This window comes from Drosophila sechellia, chromosome 2R, assembly GCF_004382195.2.
Source record: "Drosophila sechellia strain sech25 chromosome 2R, ASM438219v1, whole genome shotgun sequence".
NCBI lineage: Eukaryota > Metazoa > Arthropoda > Insecta > Diptera > Drosophilidae > Drosophila > Drosophila sechellia.
In genome coordinates, this window is record NC_045950.1 from 6,318,558 (window position 1) to 6,332,107 (window position 13,550).

At 42.3% G+C, this 13,550-nt stretch overlaps 3 protein-coding genes across 8 annotated transcripts; 2 read left to right on the forward strand and 1 right to left on the reverse strand.

Moving 5' to 3' along the window:
- The first annotated feature begins 965 nt into the window (after window positions 1-965).
- Window positions 966-2,574, forward strand: LOC6608460 (transcription factor AP-1). Its single transcript, XM_002033158.2, is given in 2 exon segments — window positions 966-1,173; window positions 1,278-2,574. A coding segment is annotated over 1 exon segment (1,107 nt). The 5' UTR covers window positions 966-1,173; window positions 1,278-1,301; the 3' UTR covers window positions 2,409-2,574.
- Window positions 2,538-3,592, reverse strand: LOC6608462 (mRNA turnover protein 4 homolog). Its single transcript, XM_002033160.2, has 3 exons — window positions 3,470-3,592; window positions 3,157-3,404; window positions 2,538-3,096 (listed from the first exon to the last, which is right to left on the reverse strand). Exons 1-3 carry the CDS (start codon window positions 3,495-3,497, stop codon window positions 2,614-2,616), a joined length of 759 nt encoding a protein of 252 aa, XP_002033196.1. The 5' UTR covers window positions 3,498-3,592; the 3' UTR covers window positions 2,538-2,613.
- A 70-nt stretch (window positions 3,593-3,662) lies between these two features.
- LOC6608463 (14-3-3 protein zeta) lies at window positions 3,663-13,305 on the forward strand. Of its 6 annotated transcripts, XM_032716423.1 has the most exons (8): window positions 3,663-3,749; window positions 8,316-8,471; window positions 8,792-8,905; window positions 9,016-9,142; window positions 9,770-9,893; window positions 10,009-10,080; window positions 10,425-10,516; window positions 11,557-12,648. In XM_032716423.1, the coding sequence occupies exons 2-8, from the start codon at window positions 8,410-8,412 to the stop codon at window positions 11,710-11,712; spliced, it is 747 nt and encodes a 248-aa protein (XP_032572314.1). In that variant the 5' UTR covers window positions 3,663-3,749; window positions 8,316-8,409; the 3' UTR covers window positions 11,713-12,648. The 6 variants fall into 6 exon arrangements, with proteins under 6 accessions (XP_032572314.1, XP_002033197.1, XP_032572311.1 ...); XM_002033161.2 differs by lacking the exon at window positions 10,425-10,516 and having other exon boundaries at window positions 10,009-10,172; XM_032716420.1 differs by lacking the exon at window positions 10,009-10,080 and having other exon boundaries at window positions 10,353-10,516.
- Window positions 13,306-13,550: the final 245 nt, after the last annotated feature.

The window sequence follows — 13,550 nt, forward strand, 5'->3', positions numbered from 1 at the left end:
CTGCTAAGCGTCTTGCTTGAGTCAATGCTGCCCATATTGTTAAAGTCCCCCCGGCTCAGCTGCTCCTGGCCACTTACGCCGATGACACTGCCATGCTGGCGTCTCATCCTTCACTGCAAACTGCCTCCAACGCGGTCCAGGATTGGCTGCACGCAATCGAAAAATGGACTGCCAAATGGAATGTGGCCATTAACTCCTCAAAGTCAGCCTGTGTAACTTTTTCCCTGCGACCCGGAACCTGCACAGATCTGACCTTCAATGGAAGCCCTATCACCAATGCTAGATCGCACTGCTACCTAGGAGTTCATCTAGATCGGAGACTGACCTGGGGGGCCCACATCACGTCGGTCAAATCAAAGTCACTGGCGAAGCTAAAAAAGCTCGACTGGCTCTTCCACTCCAGCAAACTTCAAATGAGCTCTAAGGCTCTTTTAATCAAAGCCATTCTCGCTCCAACGTGGAGTTATGCCATCCAGGTGTGGGGAACTGCCGCCAAATCCCAGCTTAATAGGCTCCGTGTGGTCCAGTCAAGAGCTGCACGTCACGCATCTGGGCTCCCCTGGTACGTGACGAACATAGTCATCGAAAGAGATCTGAAAGTTACCCTTCTTGGGGATCAGATTAATTTCCACAGCAGCCGTTATGCCGACAGGCTTATGGCCCACCCGAACCGACTAGCAACTATCCTAGCTGATCCCATCTCTCTCCGAAGACTGAAGAGGGTACACCCCAGCGATCTCCTTACCCGGAGGATAACATAACATATTACATTTTCTTTTGTACTTTATAATTAAGATACCACTTGGTCTCATTTATCTTTATCACACATTAGGTTAAGTTCAGAGGAATTACTGAACGATTCCTTTTGAAACCTTAATAAATAGAATTAGTTACTCCAAAAAAAAAAAAAAAATATTGTTAAAACATATCATTTAAAGACCAATATCGATAGGAACACCGAGTACTAATCGACACTTGTACCACCGCTAACAGTCACTCTGAAAACAACCTTTCGCGTAATAAATATTTTCGTGGAATTTGAAGGCGAAAAAAAATAAAAATCAAACGATTCGTTGGCCGATAAAACCGGTGATTAAACTGTAGCAGCGCAGAAAGCAGCAAACACAGAAGTACAGATTGTGCTAATTTTGCAAACAAAGTTCCCACCCACTGGTGAGTAAGAAGAAGAGCGAGTTATTCGCATGACTCATCGCGAAACGGGTTTTTATCAGATTGTTTTCATGCCGTTTTCGTCTCTTTCACTTCATCCGAATCAGCTTGACGTTATTGCTTGAGCAAACATGAAAACTCCCGTTTCCGCTGCTGCGAATTTAAGTAACCCGAATGCTGGCAGTTCCGGAGCAGCTGCCATTCAGATCGTACCTAAAACCGAACCCGTGGGAGAAGAAGGCCCCATGTCGCTGGACTTTCAGTCGCCGAACTTGAGCACATCCACCCCGAATCCTAACAAGCGTCCCGGCTCGCTTGATCTGAACAGCAAGGGTGCCAAGAACAAGCGCATCTTCGCACCACTGGTCATCAACTCACCGGATCTGTCATCCAAGACGGTAAACACACCTGATTTGGAGAAGATCCTGCTGTCCAACAATCTGATGCAAACACCGCAGCCGGGCAAGGTGTTCCCCACCAAGGCGGGGCCCGTCACCGTGGAGCAGTTGGACTTCGGCAGGGGATTCGAGGAGGCCCTACACAATCTCCACACTAACTCCCAGGCATTTCCGTCCGCCAATTCCGCCGCCAATAACACAACTGCGGCAGCCATGACGGCGGTAAGCAATGGCATCAGCGGAGGCACCTTCACCTACGCCAACATGACCGAGGGCTTCTCGGTGATTAAGGACGAGCCCGTCAATCAAGCCGGCTCGCCCACTGTTAGTCCCATCGACATGGAAACGCAGGAAAAGATCAAGCTGGAGCGCAAGAGGCAGCGTAACCGTGTGGCTGCATCCAAGTGCCGCAAGCGCAAGCTGGAGCGCATCTCAAAGCTGGAGGATCGCGTAAAGGTACTCAAGGGCGAGAACGTCGACCTGGCTAGCATCGTAAAGAACCTCAAGGACCATGTGGCGCAACTGAAGCAGGAGGTGATGGAGCACATTGCCGCGGGCTGCACGGTGCCGCCGAACTCGACAGACCAATAACATTTGGAGTTGTCAGCCGGGGAGGAGGATGAGGAGGACGTGGCACTGGAGACTGAAACCCCCTCGAATCCTGAAGATCCCGAGCAGCCCATGCCTCTGGAATTCTTTTCGAGTGCTAGCACCGGTGCCTTGGAGCTGGAGGGCTCGGCCTCTCAGGATATTTCCCTAACTAACAGCGAACTCCTGGAGGAGGATAGCGAAAATGAACGGCCTCTGGTGCTCTACATCCTCGCGGACGACGCAACCTGAGGCTTTGTGCCTTTCTATGGTTTTAGCTGCAATATCTGAAATGCTTCTTAAGTGTTTTGTTTACTTAGTTATTAGTATAAGATAGTTTTAATCAAGTATTATCTGTGTTGAACGTAAGATAATATGTAATGTAATTTAAAAATATACGTATATTTTCTGCACTTGATATATACATAAAAAAATTAATTCTACGCCTAAAACTAATTTATTCATCATCCTCATCGTCGTCGTTGTCATCCATGGCCTCGGCCTCGGCCTCTTCTTCCATTGCGCTATCAGCCTGTTCCTCGTCGTTCACATCATCCTCGACATGCAGCTGGAAGCCTTCGCTTTTTGTCCACGAGCACTTCATGGTCAGTCGGAATTTGGCCATGGGCTTGCCCACCAGCTTGAGGATTCGTGCCTGTTCGGGTGTTAGAACTTTGCCCTCCTCACAAACCGTGTAGTCACTGTACAGCGTAACGATTCCCTTCTCCAATTTGGTGGGCAGGCCCAGGGAACGCAGATGCGGCTCCATGGAGTGGGCGAAGTCCTCCAGGGGACCTGCTGGCAGGTTAACCGTTTCCGTGGCCACAAAGCCACTGCGTGCGTATTCAACAGCCCAGTAGTTTTCGGCCCACTCTAGGACTTCCTCCTTGGATTTGTCCGTGAAGAGCAGTCCGACCTGGCCAGTTAATCGTTTGGATAGCTAATAGACATTGCCTGGGATTAGTGTCTGATACATGTTAATCCACCTAAGCCTAATTACCTTGTGCAATTCCGGTTCCACTTCCTCGCTTTTCGTGCGGCCCAAGCCAATCTGCATAACACGATTCTTGCCAAAGATAAAACGAGAATTCTTTTTCCACTCCTGTCGCAGATCCTTTAGCAAGCTATTCCTCATGTTCTGAACTTGGAAAACGAATATATTAGGGTATTTGCCCACGCAGAACCGAATGTCGTCCACAATGCGCTGTTTCCAAGCCAGACCTTTGCGGTCAGTTTTGGTCAGGGAAACTAAGGGAAGAAGAGTATCGCACGTTATAAGTACAAATAGTATATGTTAAAACCCAAACGCTCACCTTTCTTATCACGTTTGGAGCGCGGCATGTCTGTAGCCTTTGAATTGCGTCGCTTTCTTAACCAAACCCAGGAATATTTCTAACTGAACGTAAACACGTGCGGCCTTCTAGAGATGGTAAATCTGCCTAACCAACAATCGATAGCTCCACCGTGTATCGGAATTTCGCACCGCGCGGGTTGGAAAATTCCTGCGGGCCCATCCCTACTTCAGCGTTCTTCGTTTTCCAACACATCTGCGCGTAGAGAAGAAGAAGAACCTTCACGTCCGAGCCGTAAGAGGTGAATTAACTAATTAATAAGTGCTTGCTCGTTTAAAACTAAGTTAAAAGTCGTGTGCTGAGAGCACAAGGATTACGCATATATTCGATATTCGCTTGAAAACCCAGGCGCAGTGAGTAGTTTCACCTAGTGCGTCGTGTGTCGGCTTGCGACCGCCATATTGTCGGCGGATAAAATTTTCCCCGAATAAGTGCGCCCACGCACTTTATCGATTGGTTGGCCTCCTAATTGGATGCCACCTGCCCGTTGGGCTCTCCGCATTTGATTGCGTGCGGTACTGGCCTTGCGAAAATCCCATTACAATTGGAAATGGACGTAGCAATTTTTCATTACCGCAACCAAATAGGACGCCGATGACGTAATTTTCTCCGTCTTGTTCTTTGTGAGCTGTAGTAAAATGTAGAGATGGGGGCGTGAGCATGTCTTCGTCACGCACGAGCTAAAGCGCAATATACTTGGGATTATTTGGAAAATTCTGATAAATTCCATATACAGCAAAAAACCGTTTGTTTTTTAAATGATTTCAACATTTTTCTTAATGTAATACAAAAATATCATAAATTATTAAATACATTTTCTTAAATGAACGATAGCTATAGCAGTATCACTAACAATAGAAGTAGACTCAAATGAATATACTCTAAGTATTATTAGAACTAGAAATTCATTGTTAAATCCTCGCCTTAACTTCGGGCCCACAATCGTAGGCCCTGGCTCACCTCACGAAAATCATAAGTGCGTGGATATCTCGTTTTTATGTGTGAGTGCACCAATTCAATGAAATCCAAATTAGAATTAAGGCAATTTACCGCCACCCCCTTATCAATGGCATACATCCCCCGATTAGTTTCCTCCTGGCGGAGGCCATAAAGTCAAGATAAAAGCGTAATCTGGCAGCGAGATAAGCGCTCGAAAGTTTCAACAGGTTGGAAACGAACTATAAACTATTACTTCATACAACGATGATAACACAGAGACTTGACAATAAAAGTTGGCTCTTTTTAAAGCTCTCTATCTACAAGTTCTGAGACGCCCATTAATTAGTATATTTTATCTGAAAGTTTGGTTTCCAAGTTTTACCTGTACACCTGGCAACATTAATTTATACAGCAGGTTGGCAACCCTGAAACTCTCTCACTTGTCGCACTTTCTCGCTCTCGCCTGCGCCAGCCCCATATGCTCCCTCTCATTCTGCGGCGGCGCATGTGCCCCTGCGAGAGTGTGCGTGGGGAGAGAGCGCAGAAACACAGATACAGCGGCGCGGCGAATGTGTGCAACCTTTGCCGTCCGTCATTCTCATTCGTTCGTTGGTAGTGTTCGTTGTCGTTTCAGTTTCAGTTAATCAAGAATGTAAGTAACATTTTTGCTGGCCCAGAGTGATTTGTATCTATGTGTGTGCGCCTGCCAGTGTGTGTATTGAATTATAAAACGTAAAATTGCTAAAATATCCGAAGGAAAAACACGTGTAATGCCGCCTATGAGTAATCACTTACATGCATCTATACTTCGTTCCGCAGAAAAATCGAAATAGCTCCATCAGGCATCGATCCGAAGCCAAAAAAAAAAAATTCTACGCAAAAGAATAAAGTGTAAATTTGTGCAAAATAAGAAAAAAAAAATTGAAAGAAAAGAACATTCCCGATTTGCCCGAGTATTGGTGCATGTATGTGATGCGGTGAGATTCGCTTGTAGCTTCGTATATCTCATCATCATCATCAGCAGTTCATCGGTTAAGTTGTAGGCGGCGGACATAGCCGACTTCTATATTTACGCATATATAGCAAGCTATATGTACACACAGTACGCCAAGATAGATATATATATATATCAACTTGGATGGGGACACGCGGTTAGGTGGGTTTCCTCGCCAAACTCAACACACTTGGCGGCCGCCTGTGGTAGATACATTTCGGCCTCTCTCTTCGGCGTTCTCCGCTCTCTCCCTCCCTCCCACCTCGCTCCCCCTTTCACCCGATTATTTTTATAATTTTGTAGCGCCGCACTTGGAAACACGATTGGCGGCCCCACCAACACCATCTCACCCATCCGCACCACCATTACCACCACCACCCAGAACGCACCGACACACGCAGAGTCGCACGCACACAGGCCCAATAAAAGTTAGTAACTTTTTCGCCCCATGTAGAGCCGCAGTAGCGGTATCTACAGTGTAGAGGAATTTCTACATCATCGGGGATTGGGTTCTTGCTCGGGCTCGGTCTCTGGGGGTTTGGAGGGGGGTTCTTGAGCTACTGCGCATGCTGTCGGCCGGCGCAGATAAAGTTTAAAGTACCCAAGTATCCATCCGACACGGATTTCGCAGGATTTTCTAGCCCCGGAATTAGCCTGACCATATGGGTGTTTAACCGTCCTCTAAAGTCTACATATCTACAATTTCGAGATACTCACCTCCCACCTGTTTTTCCCCCTATTTACCAATTTATCCATTCAGGCAGATGAGCAATCTGCGTGGTTGAAACAAGTTTTTTCCCTTTGATTTATCCGATAAAAACTACAAACATATTTGTGACCATTTAGGGGAGTGTTACGTTAATTTATGTTACGCCTGGCTTAATGTTTTGGCATTTACCGAGCACAGGCAGAAAACATGCCAATTGACCTAAAAACGCGTCGGGAGACCGCACCGCACCCTCCCCCTTCCATCATTTTGCCACGCATCGCCCCTCCGCCCTTTTTGTTTTGACAAAGGGTCAATGCTTTTTCAATTTGGCGGTCGATCGCAACACAAATAATAGCTGTGTTTTCATATGGTTTAAACCTCAATTGTTTGCTTTTCAGACAACTGCGCAGAACTCGGCATTTATAATTGCTTCTGCAAATGTTACTGGGTCTCTGAAACTAGTTGTTAGCTTCAGCAAACAACATTTGTATGGTTTTCAAACAGTTTGGAGATTATTTTTCACATAACCATTTGAATGTAGAAGTTGTGTAGTTTTTAGTCTAGCATCTATTCAATTGCCACATTTAGCGGTCGCTGCTAGTCAAGCTGGACTGTAAATCCAATTGAACGCGGTATTTGTGGGATTGTTAATGGTGCTTTTATGACGCCGATGTGTTGAGATTTTCCATTTCAATCATCGGCTGGCTGCATTAGCTGGCATTCTTGCGCTTGGTTTTCGAGGTTTCCGTTGCGCGGGCAAACAAAACAATTTTTTTTGTTGTCCAGAGCCGCCAGTTGTCTAAAAATACCAGCAACGCCCATACATATGCATTTCCACAGACCGATTTCCACCCCTCGTCCCACGCAGTTCTTGTTTCCAAGCTTTCTCCAGGTCGAGCGGAAATTAATCGATTTTCCTTTCCCACGTCCCTTTGAAAATCCAAGCCGGAAATTGGTCCTACATTGAAAGTTTGGATGATCCTATCGCAAGGAATTATAATTGGATTACGTGTGAGCGGATTAATGACTGTCGCCTGCTTTCCTGCTTTTATTTGGATTTTTTTTTGGTATGTTTTCCAATAATTACTGCACGTTTAATCGATAGAATTTCAGCGAGTGGGCAAGTAATTGAGTGCGTCACTGTACGGGGAACACAAACAGACGGTCTCTATGCACGTACATAAATATCTATCTTTGGCACACACACAAAAATATATAAAAACGCATTAAGGCGGGCCGACTTTTGCTCCATTTCTCCCTCTCTCTTTTTGTTCATGGTTTATTTTTATCGCTGTTGTCGAACTTGTATTTTTTCACATCTATCTGCCAGATACTCTCTTTCCACCTTCGGCCTTCCACAAACCCATAAACTGGGCTTCGAATAGTTGCATAGTTGCCACACGTGCGGCCATGTCCAGTGCCACATTGTTTTTGTCGCTGGCTTTTTCCCATTTAAATTAGCCATTCCGTCAGCGATTAGTCAATAAAGACCTGCTGCGAATGCATGAGTCATCGCAGCTTTGAATCCAACACTTTCGTCCAGCGGAAGCATGACAACAAACTAAATTCGTATGACCTACCTAGGAATACTCGCGCAAGTGCATTGCGGGTATATTGGACGTGTCTGAGTGATTCAGATAATATCTTAGTCACTCGAATTCTTTAATTTCTAAGGAAACTTAAAACTATTTCTCGTATCATTTCACGAGTTTTTTATAACGATATAAAAAAAAACCATTTTATAATTTTATAGTCATCAAAACATCTTTTAAATTCCTTTTAGAGCTAACGAATATAGAATTTATCGTGGCCTTCAATTAATTTAAAAGCATAAGCATTTATCTAACCAAAAACATGGAATATCTTATAATGTCTATTATCCCATATAAGGGGTAATCGTCTATGGCAGTTCAGTTCACTCTACAGAATTTACAGTGCCACACAAAAATTCGCAGTGTTGTGCAACTGCTGGTTGCTGTGGAATTTTAGCTAAAAAGACAGGTAATCCGCAACAGAACTCTGTTAGTCAGTCAGGTGTTTGTTAAGAGCTCACAGCCGAGAACCGTTAGGCGAGAACGAGATAACGGGTTAAGGTGGCCTCACCTACATTTCTCCTCCACTGAAAAACACACTAATGCTCCTGTTTACGTTCTAATTTATTGCAGAAAGCCATTGTTAGCAACTTTTGAGGGGCATATCGAACTGTGTGGCGTATTTTATTAGTTTTGTGAAGTAACCGAAAAAAAAAAATCAAACAAAATGTCGACAGTCGATAAGGAAGAGCTGGTCCAGAAGGCTAAACTGGCCGAGCAGTCAGAACGGTAAGTGGTTCATCATATAATAAAGTTCATCAACCTCACAGAACTTCAAAAGATCCCTACAAACTCATTTGACAAAAGTTATAGTTGCAATAATATATAAAACCAAATGTCATACAGTAACTAAAAAAAAGACAAAGAAACTAAAGTTATAAGAACTCAAAGATTTAACATTGTTTTCTGTTTCATTAAATCCATTGAAAATCATCTTCTAATGAACAATATATAATTTAAGTTGTTCTTCAAAATTAAAAGCATGCACATATTTTTGTCATCTACATGACGAAATATTTCCAATTACTAATGGAATATTTTCTATGCAGTTACGATGATATGGCCCAGGCCATGAAGTCCGTCACAGAGACTGGCGTTGAGCTCTCAAATGAGGAAAGAAATCTGCTCTCCGTTGCCTACAAAAATGTGGTCGGTGCCCGCAGGTGAGTCAATCAATCACCGATTGATTAATGTCGCACCATAGATTGGAGTTCAAGAGCTAAGCTATATGTTTCTGCCCCTTCTCTGGGTGTGTTTAACATGTCCAAACCAGGTCATCGTGGCGTGTCATCTCCTCCATTGAGCAGAAAACCGAAGCATCCGCTAGAAAACAGCAGCTCGCCCGTGAGTACAGAGAGCGTGTGGAGAAGGAGCTGAGGGAAATCTGCTACGAAGTTTTGGTAAGTGGTGGTCCGCAAGTCTGCGCAAGTCTCTTTCTGAAGGATTTATGGGGTTGTAATTGGTCCATCTAATTATTTTTATGCCCACAACTCACTTGGGTGTTCATCTGAATTGACGGTGATGAAGATGGCAAACCTGTCAACCGTCTAAATATATATATATGTATATAAAGACCTCCGCCCTTGGCAAGCTCAGCTGTCGAGGGTGTTGGTTGGATGGTTCGGTGGGTTTTCCAGAGGGTGGGACCTGTTTTCTGGTCTTCCTTCTTGCTTTAGTGAAATATAAAAATTTGTTACAATCAATAAATCTATTTTTAAAATGAACATGTTCCATTTTCCCCCACACACAGAGGTTTTCGCTTGTGTGTATATGAAATTTATATTGCCGTTCACGGATCAGAAAATAGACCATGGCCAGGGTTGAACTCGGGGGTTTCCCCATTCGCTTTTCTTTGATTGGGGCTTTTATATTGGATTAAACTTAACTGGTGCTTGATGGATTTTTAAATGGAAAATGAGGCAGAACAGGGTTTACAATAAGCCTGGCGGCTTACTTGGTTAATTGTTGCGTTTGGGTTTCGAAATTGATATGAAATTAATTGGAGTGCTTGTTTCCGTTGCTTACAGGGACTTCTGGACAAATACCTTATTCCAAAAGCCAGCAATCCCGAGAGCAAGGTGTTCTACCTGAAGATGAAGGGTGATTACTACAGGTATTTAGCCGAGGTTGCCACAGGAGATGCACGCAACAGTAAGTATCTTGTCAAGCACACCATCAAAAACACCCTATGCCCGAATTGTACACCAGATTTGTACAATAATAAAATCTTTATAAACCAAACTACAAATACTCTTGCAAACAACAGCCGTTGTCGATGACTCGCAAACCGCTTACCAGGATGCATTTGACATTAGCAAGGGTAAAATGCAGCCAACACATCCCATCCGTTTGGGTCTGGCCCTTAACTTCTCAGTCTTCTACTATGAGATTTTGAACTCACCAGACAAAGCTTGCCAATTGGCTAAACAGGTTAATAACAGACTGAGATTTGGCTCGATTAATCGAAATGTATGGCAAGCGAGCGAAAGGCACACAAAATTCCTATCCATCGATATTAAAGAACTTTTTGTTTATTTTCAAATGGTTTTCCTAACTTATGGTTTTGTTTCTTACTTTTTTACATAACTAAATCATGTGTAAATCGTTAAGCCGTCGTTGAGGACTCGAAAAATGCCTATCAGGAGGCGTTCGATATTGCAAAAACCAAAATGCAGCCCACACATCCCATCCGTTTGGGTCTGGCCCTTAACTTCTCAGTCTTCTACTATGAGATCTTGAACTCACCAGACAAAGCTTGCCAATTGGCTAAACAGGTTAATAACACACTGAGACTTGGCTCGATTAATCGAAATGTATGGCAAGCGAACAGAAGGCACACAAAATCACTATCCATTGACATTTTAGAACTTTTTTTATTTACTTTTAAATGGTTTTCCTAACATTTGGTTTTGTTTCTTACTTTTTTACATAACTGAATCATGTGTAAATCGTTAAGCCGTCGTTGAGGACTCGAAAAAAGCCTATCAGGAGGCGTTCGATATTGCAAAAACCAAAATGCAGCCCACACATCCAATCAGATTAGGTCTTGCTCTCAACTTTTCCGTCTTCTATTACGAAATTATCAATTCACCAGCGAGGGCTTGTCACTTAGCTAAACAGGTTCAGTTCAACTTATATATGTTTCTTCTGTGTAAACTTAATAATTCGCTTACGAATACTAATCACCCAATGATAGAAATTGTTGTTGTTCTGTGACTAAACTGAGTAAGATACCCAGCGACTAATTAACCAACTAAATGAGCTTTAACCCGACGAAGAGATATACTTTACCACCAAGGCGTTTCAAAAGTTTGAGAAGAAAACATCTACAAATTTCTTAAGCTCAAATTCCTTGTAGTGACTTAAATATGTAGTTTTTACAGTTTAAGCTACCATCTTGTCTATAAAACGAACTTTGCAACTATTTTTCTTTTACTTTTTTACTTAAATTTCAAACTTTGAAGCGCAATGTATATCCATCCACCCACTTATTTTCCCACTTGAATTGCATGAGAAATACTTTGCCTGTGAAATAATTTACATGCGGCCTTTGCTGGTGAACACATTTCGTTTTTATTTTGTTAAGGTCAACAAAACTCTTTTGTTACTTTTGTTTTGATTTACACGATTTGCCTTAGATTTCAGTTTGATGAAATTGTTTAGTGAAGCCAATTATGAATGAACCTAACGCCACTTTGAAAATGCTATTGTTCTACCAACTTGCATTCGCCTTGCCAAACATTTCCTTTGATCCGAATCCTTAGAGAATTTATACTAAAAAGTACCTTTTTTGACCCGCCACCAACACCACCAGGCGTTCGATGATGCGATAGCCGAGCTGGACACACTGAACGAGGACTCCTACAAGGACTCGACACTCATCATGCAGCTGTTGAGGGACAACCTGACTCTCTGGACGTCCGACACCCAAGGCGACGAAGCTGAGCCACAGGAGGGCGGCGACAACTAACCAAACAACTAAGCAAATGTTTCCTTTTTGACTATGCAAATATTATTCAGTAATACAAACAAACAAAAACCAGAAACTACAAAGAGAAACAAATATTATAAAACGCAACCAGCAAAGCAAAACAATTTGAAATGAAACGATAATCCAGGCGAGAGCAGCAGACAGGCAGGCAAAAAGCGCGAACATTTGAGACATTAACATACGAATTGAGGGCAGAATGCTTCACAGTTCATTTGGGGCCGATGGGCCGGCATTTGAGGCCGTTTTCCCGATTGTCACGGGTAGTTTTTATACGGGCTCCGGTTGCAAGCGAATCCAGTATACAGATGGTCAAACGCTTGGACAGGACAGATGCCGGCCAATCCGACTCAAATGTAGCTTAAGATCTGCAACTGCTTAAGAAATACAGAAAAATACAGCATCGCTGTGAGGGGCAAACGAATGCGGACTATTTGGGAGTTTGGCATGATTTTTCCGGATTTTGAATCAAATTAATCTAGCAGATAATTCGTAATTGTGTGTGTTTTTCCCGATCGAAACGGCCAAACTCTAGATGCTCCGAATTTGTTCGCCCTGGCGATGCCTCGTGTGGATTTCCTCCTTAGAAAACAACAAAAAACAACTAAATAATATTCCTAACTGTATACACAAGAAATGAAATGAGATAATCGGTTATTATACGTTTTTTGCAAGAGTCCAAATTAATTATTTAATTTTCGTATTGCAACAGAAACAACTGCAAAAGATACAGCAACAACAACAACCAAGCGAACCAAATGAGAAAACAAAAATAAAAACAAACTTATGTATTATTTGTAATTCTTTTTCTAAACAAATAAAACCAAAAAACCTAGTTTCCCATTTTACGTTTACTTCATTTCGAAATTGGTTCACTTTTCGTTTTTCAACCTGCCCCCCCACACACACAGACAGAAGCACACACAGATACACACAGTCACACACAGACAGGGCTGCATTTATAATGCACGTGCGAAAATCGGTTCAAATCCCATGAATCAGGAACCATATCTGTTAGAGGAATGTGGCGAGAACGGAAAAATACAGAAAATATATAATTGTTCATTGCTATTTTTTATACATGTCTTACATAAAACAAAAGGGTTAAATCTACAATTGCAATTTCTTTGTTGTTTTTTCTTGGTATAAACAATTGTGAAAAGCATAACTCATATAATACATACATATAACCAACTGTCGTCTGTCAAATGAATTTTTCGAACGAAATGAAATCTAATATCCCCTTGCGGAAGTCCACTAATACTTTTTTTTTACTGTGCAACATGGCGAAGGCACGAGTTTTATTGTGCGCAATGTCTGCCCAATTTCCCATTTATTCGTTAGTTGGGTGTAACTTTTTGAAGTACATACATACATATGTGTACGTTTAAGCCCAGAGAAGCGTTTCCCCAACAAAGAAACAGCCACAAATTGTTCCTAAAATCTGGCGATTTTTTCTTAGCTCTTTTATTATCGTTCGAAAATGTGGTCGACTTCTTCAATCAATGACAATTGCAGCCTGCAAATTAGCAATGGAAATATTAAAACGGAAATTAAATGAAGATCGAATCAAAATACATAAATATTGTGAACTAAACTATTCAAATTTTTAATTTAAATACAAGAAAACTTTGCATGTGTATTGAAAGAAAATATATTATTGTCCAGCATACAGAACATATGTATGTATGATAAAAGTAAATGTATATTTTCGCAATTGAATTTATCGCTATATTATGAATGTGAGGAATATAAAAAAAAGAAAACAAAAAAATATATATATTTAAATAAAAGAAACACTTTTGCCGCAACGCTAATAA

Coding starts and splice junctions, on each gene's coding strand:
- LOC6608463 (XM_002033161.2), top strand. CDS start 8,410: ATGTCGACAGTCGATAAGGAAGAGCTGGTCCAGAAGGCTAAACTGGCC. Junction 8,472..8,791: donor CTGGCCGAGCAGTCAGAACG/GTAAGTGGTTCA, acceptor TTTTCTATGCAG/TTACGATGATATGGCCCAGG. Junction 9,143..9,769: donor AAATCTGCTACGAAGTTTTG/GTAAGTGGTGGT, acceptor CGTTGCTTACAG/GGACTTCTGGACAAATACCT.
- LOC6608462 (XM_002033160.2), bottom strand. CDS start 3,497: ATGCCGCGCTCCAAACGTGATAAGAAAG. Junction 3,405..3,469: donor CTCCAAACGTGATAAGAAAG/GTGAGCGTTTGG, acceptor TTCTTCCCTTAG/TTTCCCTGACCAAAACTGAC. Junction 3,097..3,156: donor TGGAACCGGAATTGCACAAG/GTAATTAGGCTT, acceptor AATGTCTATTAG/CTATCCAAACGATTAACTGG.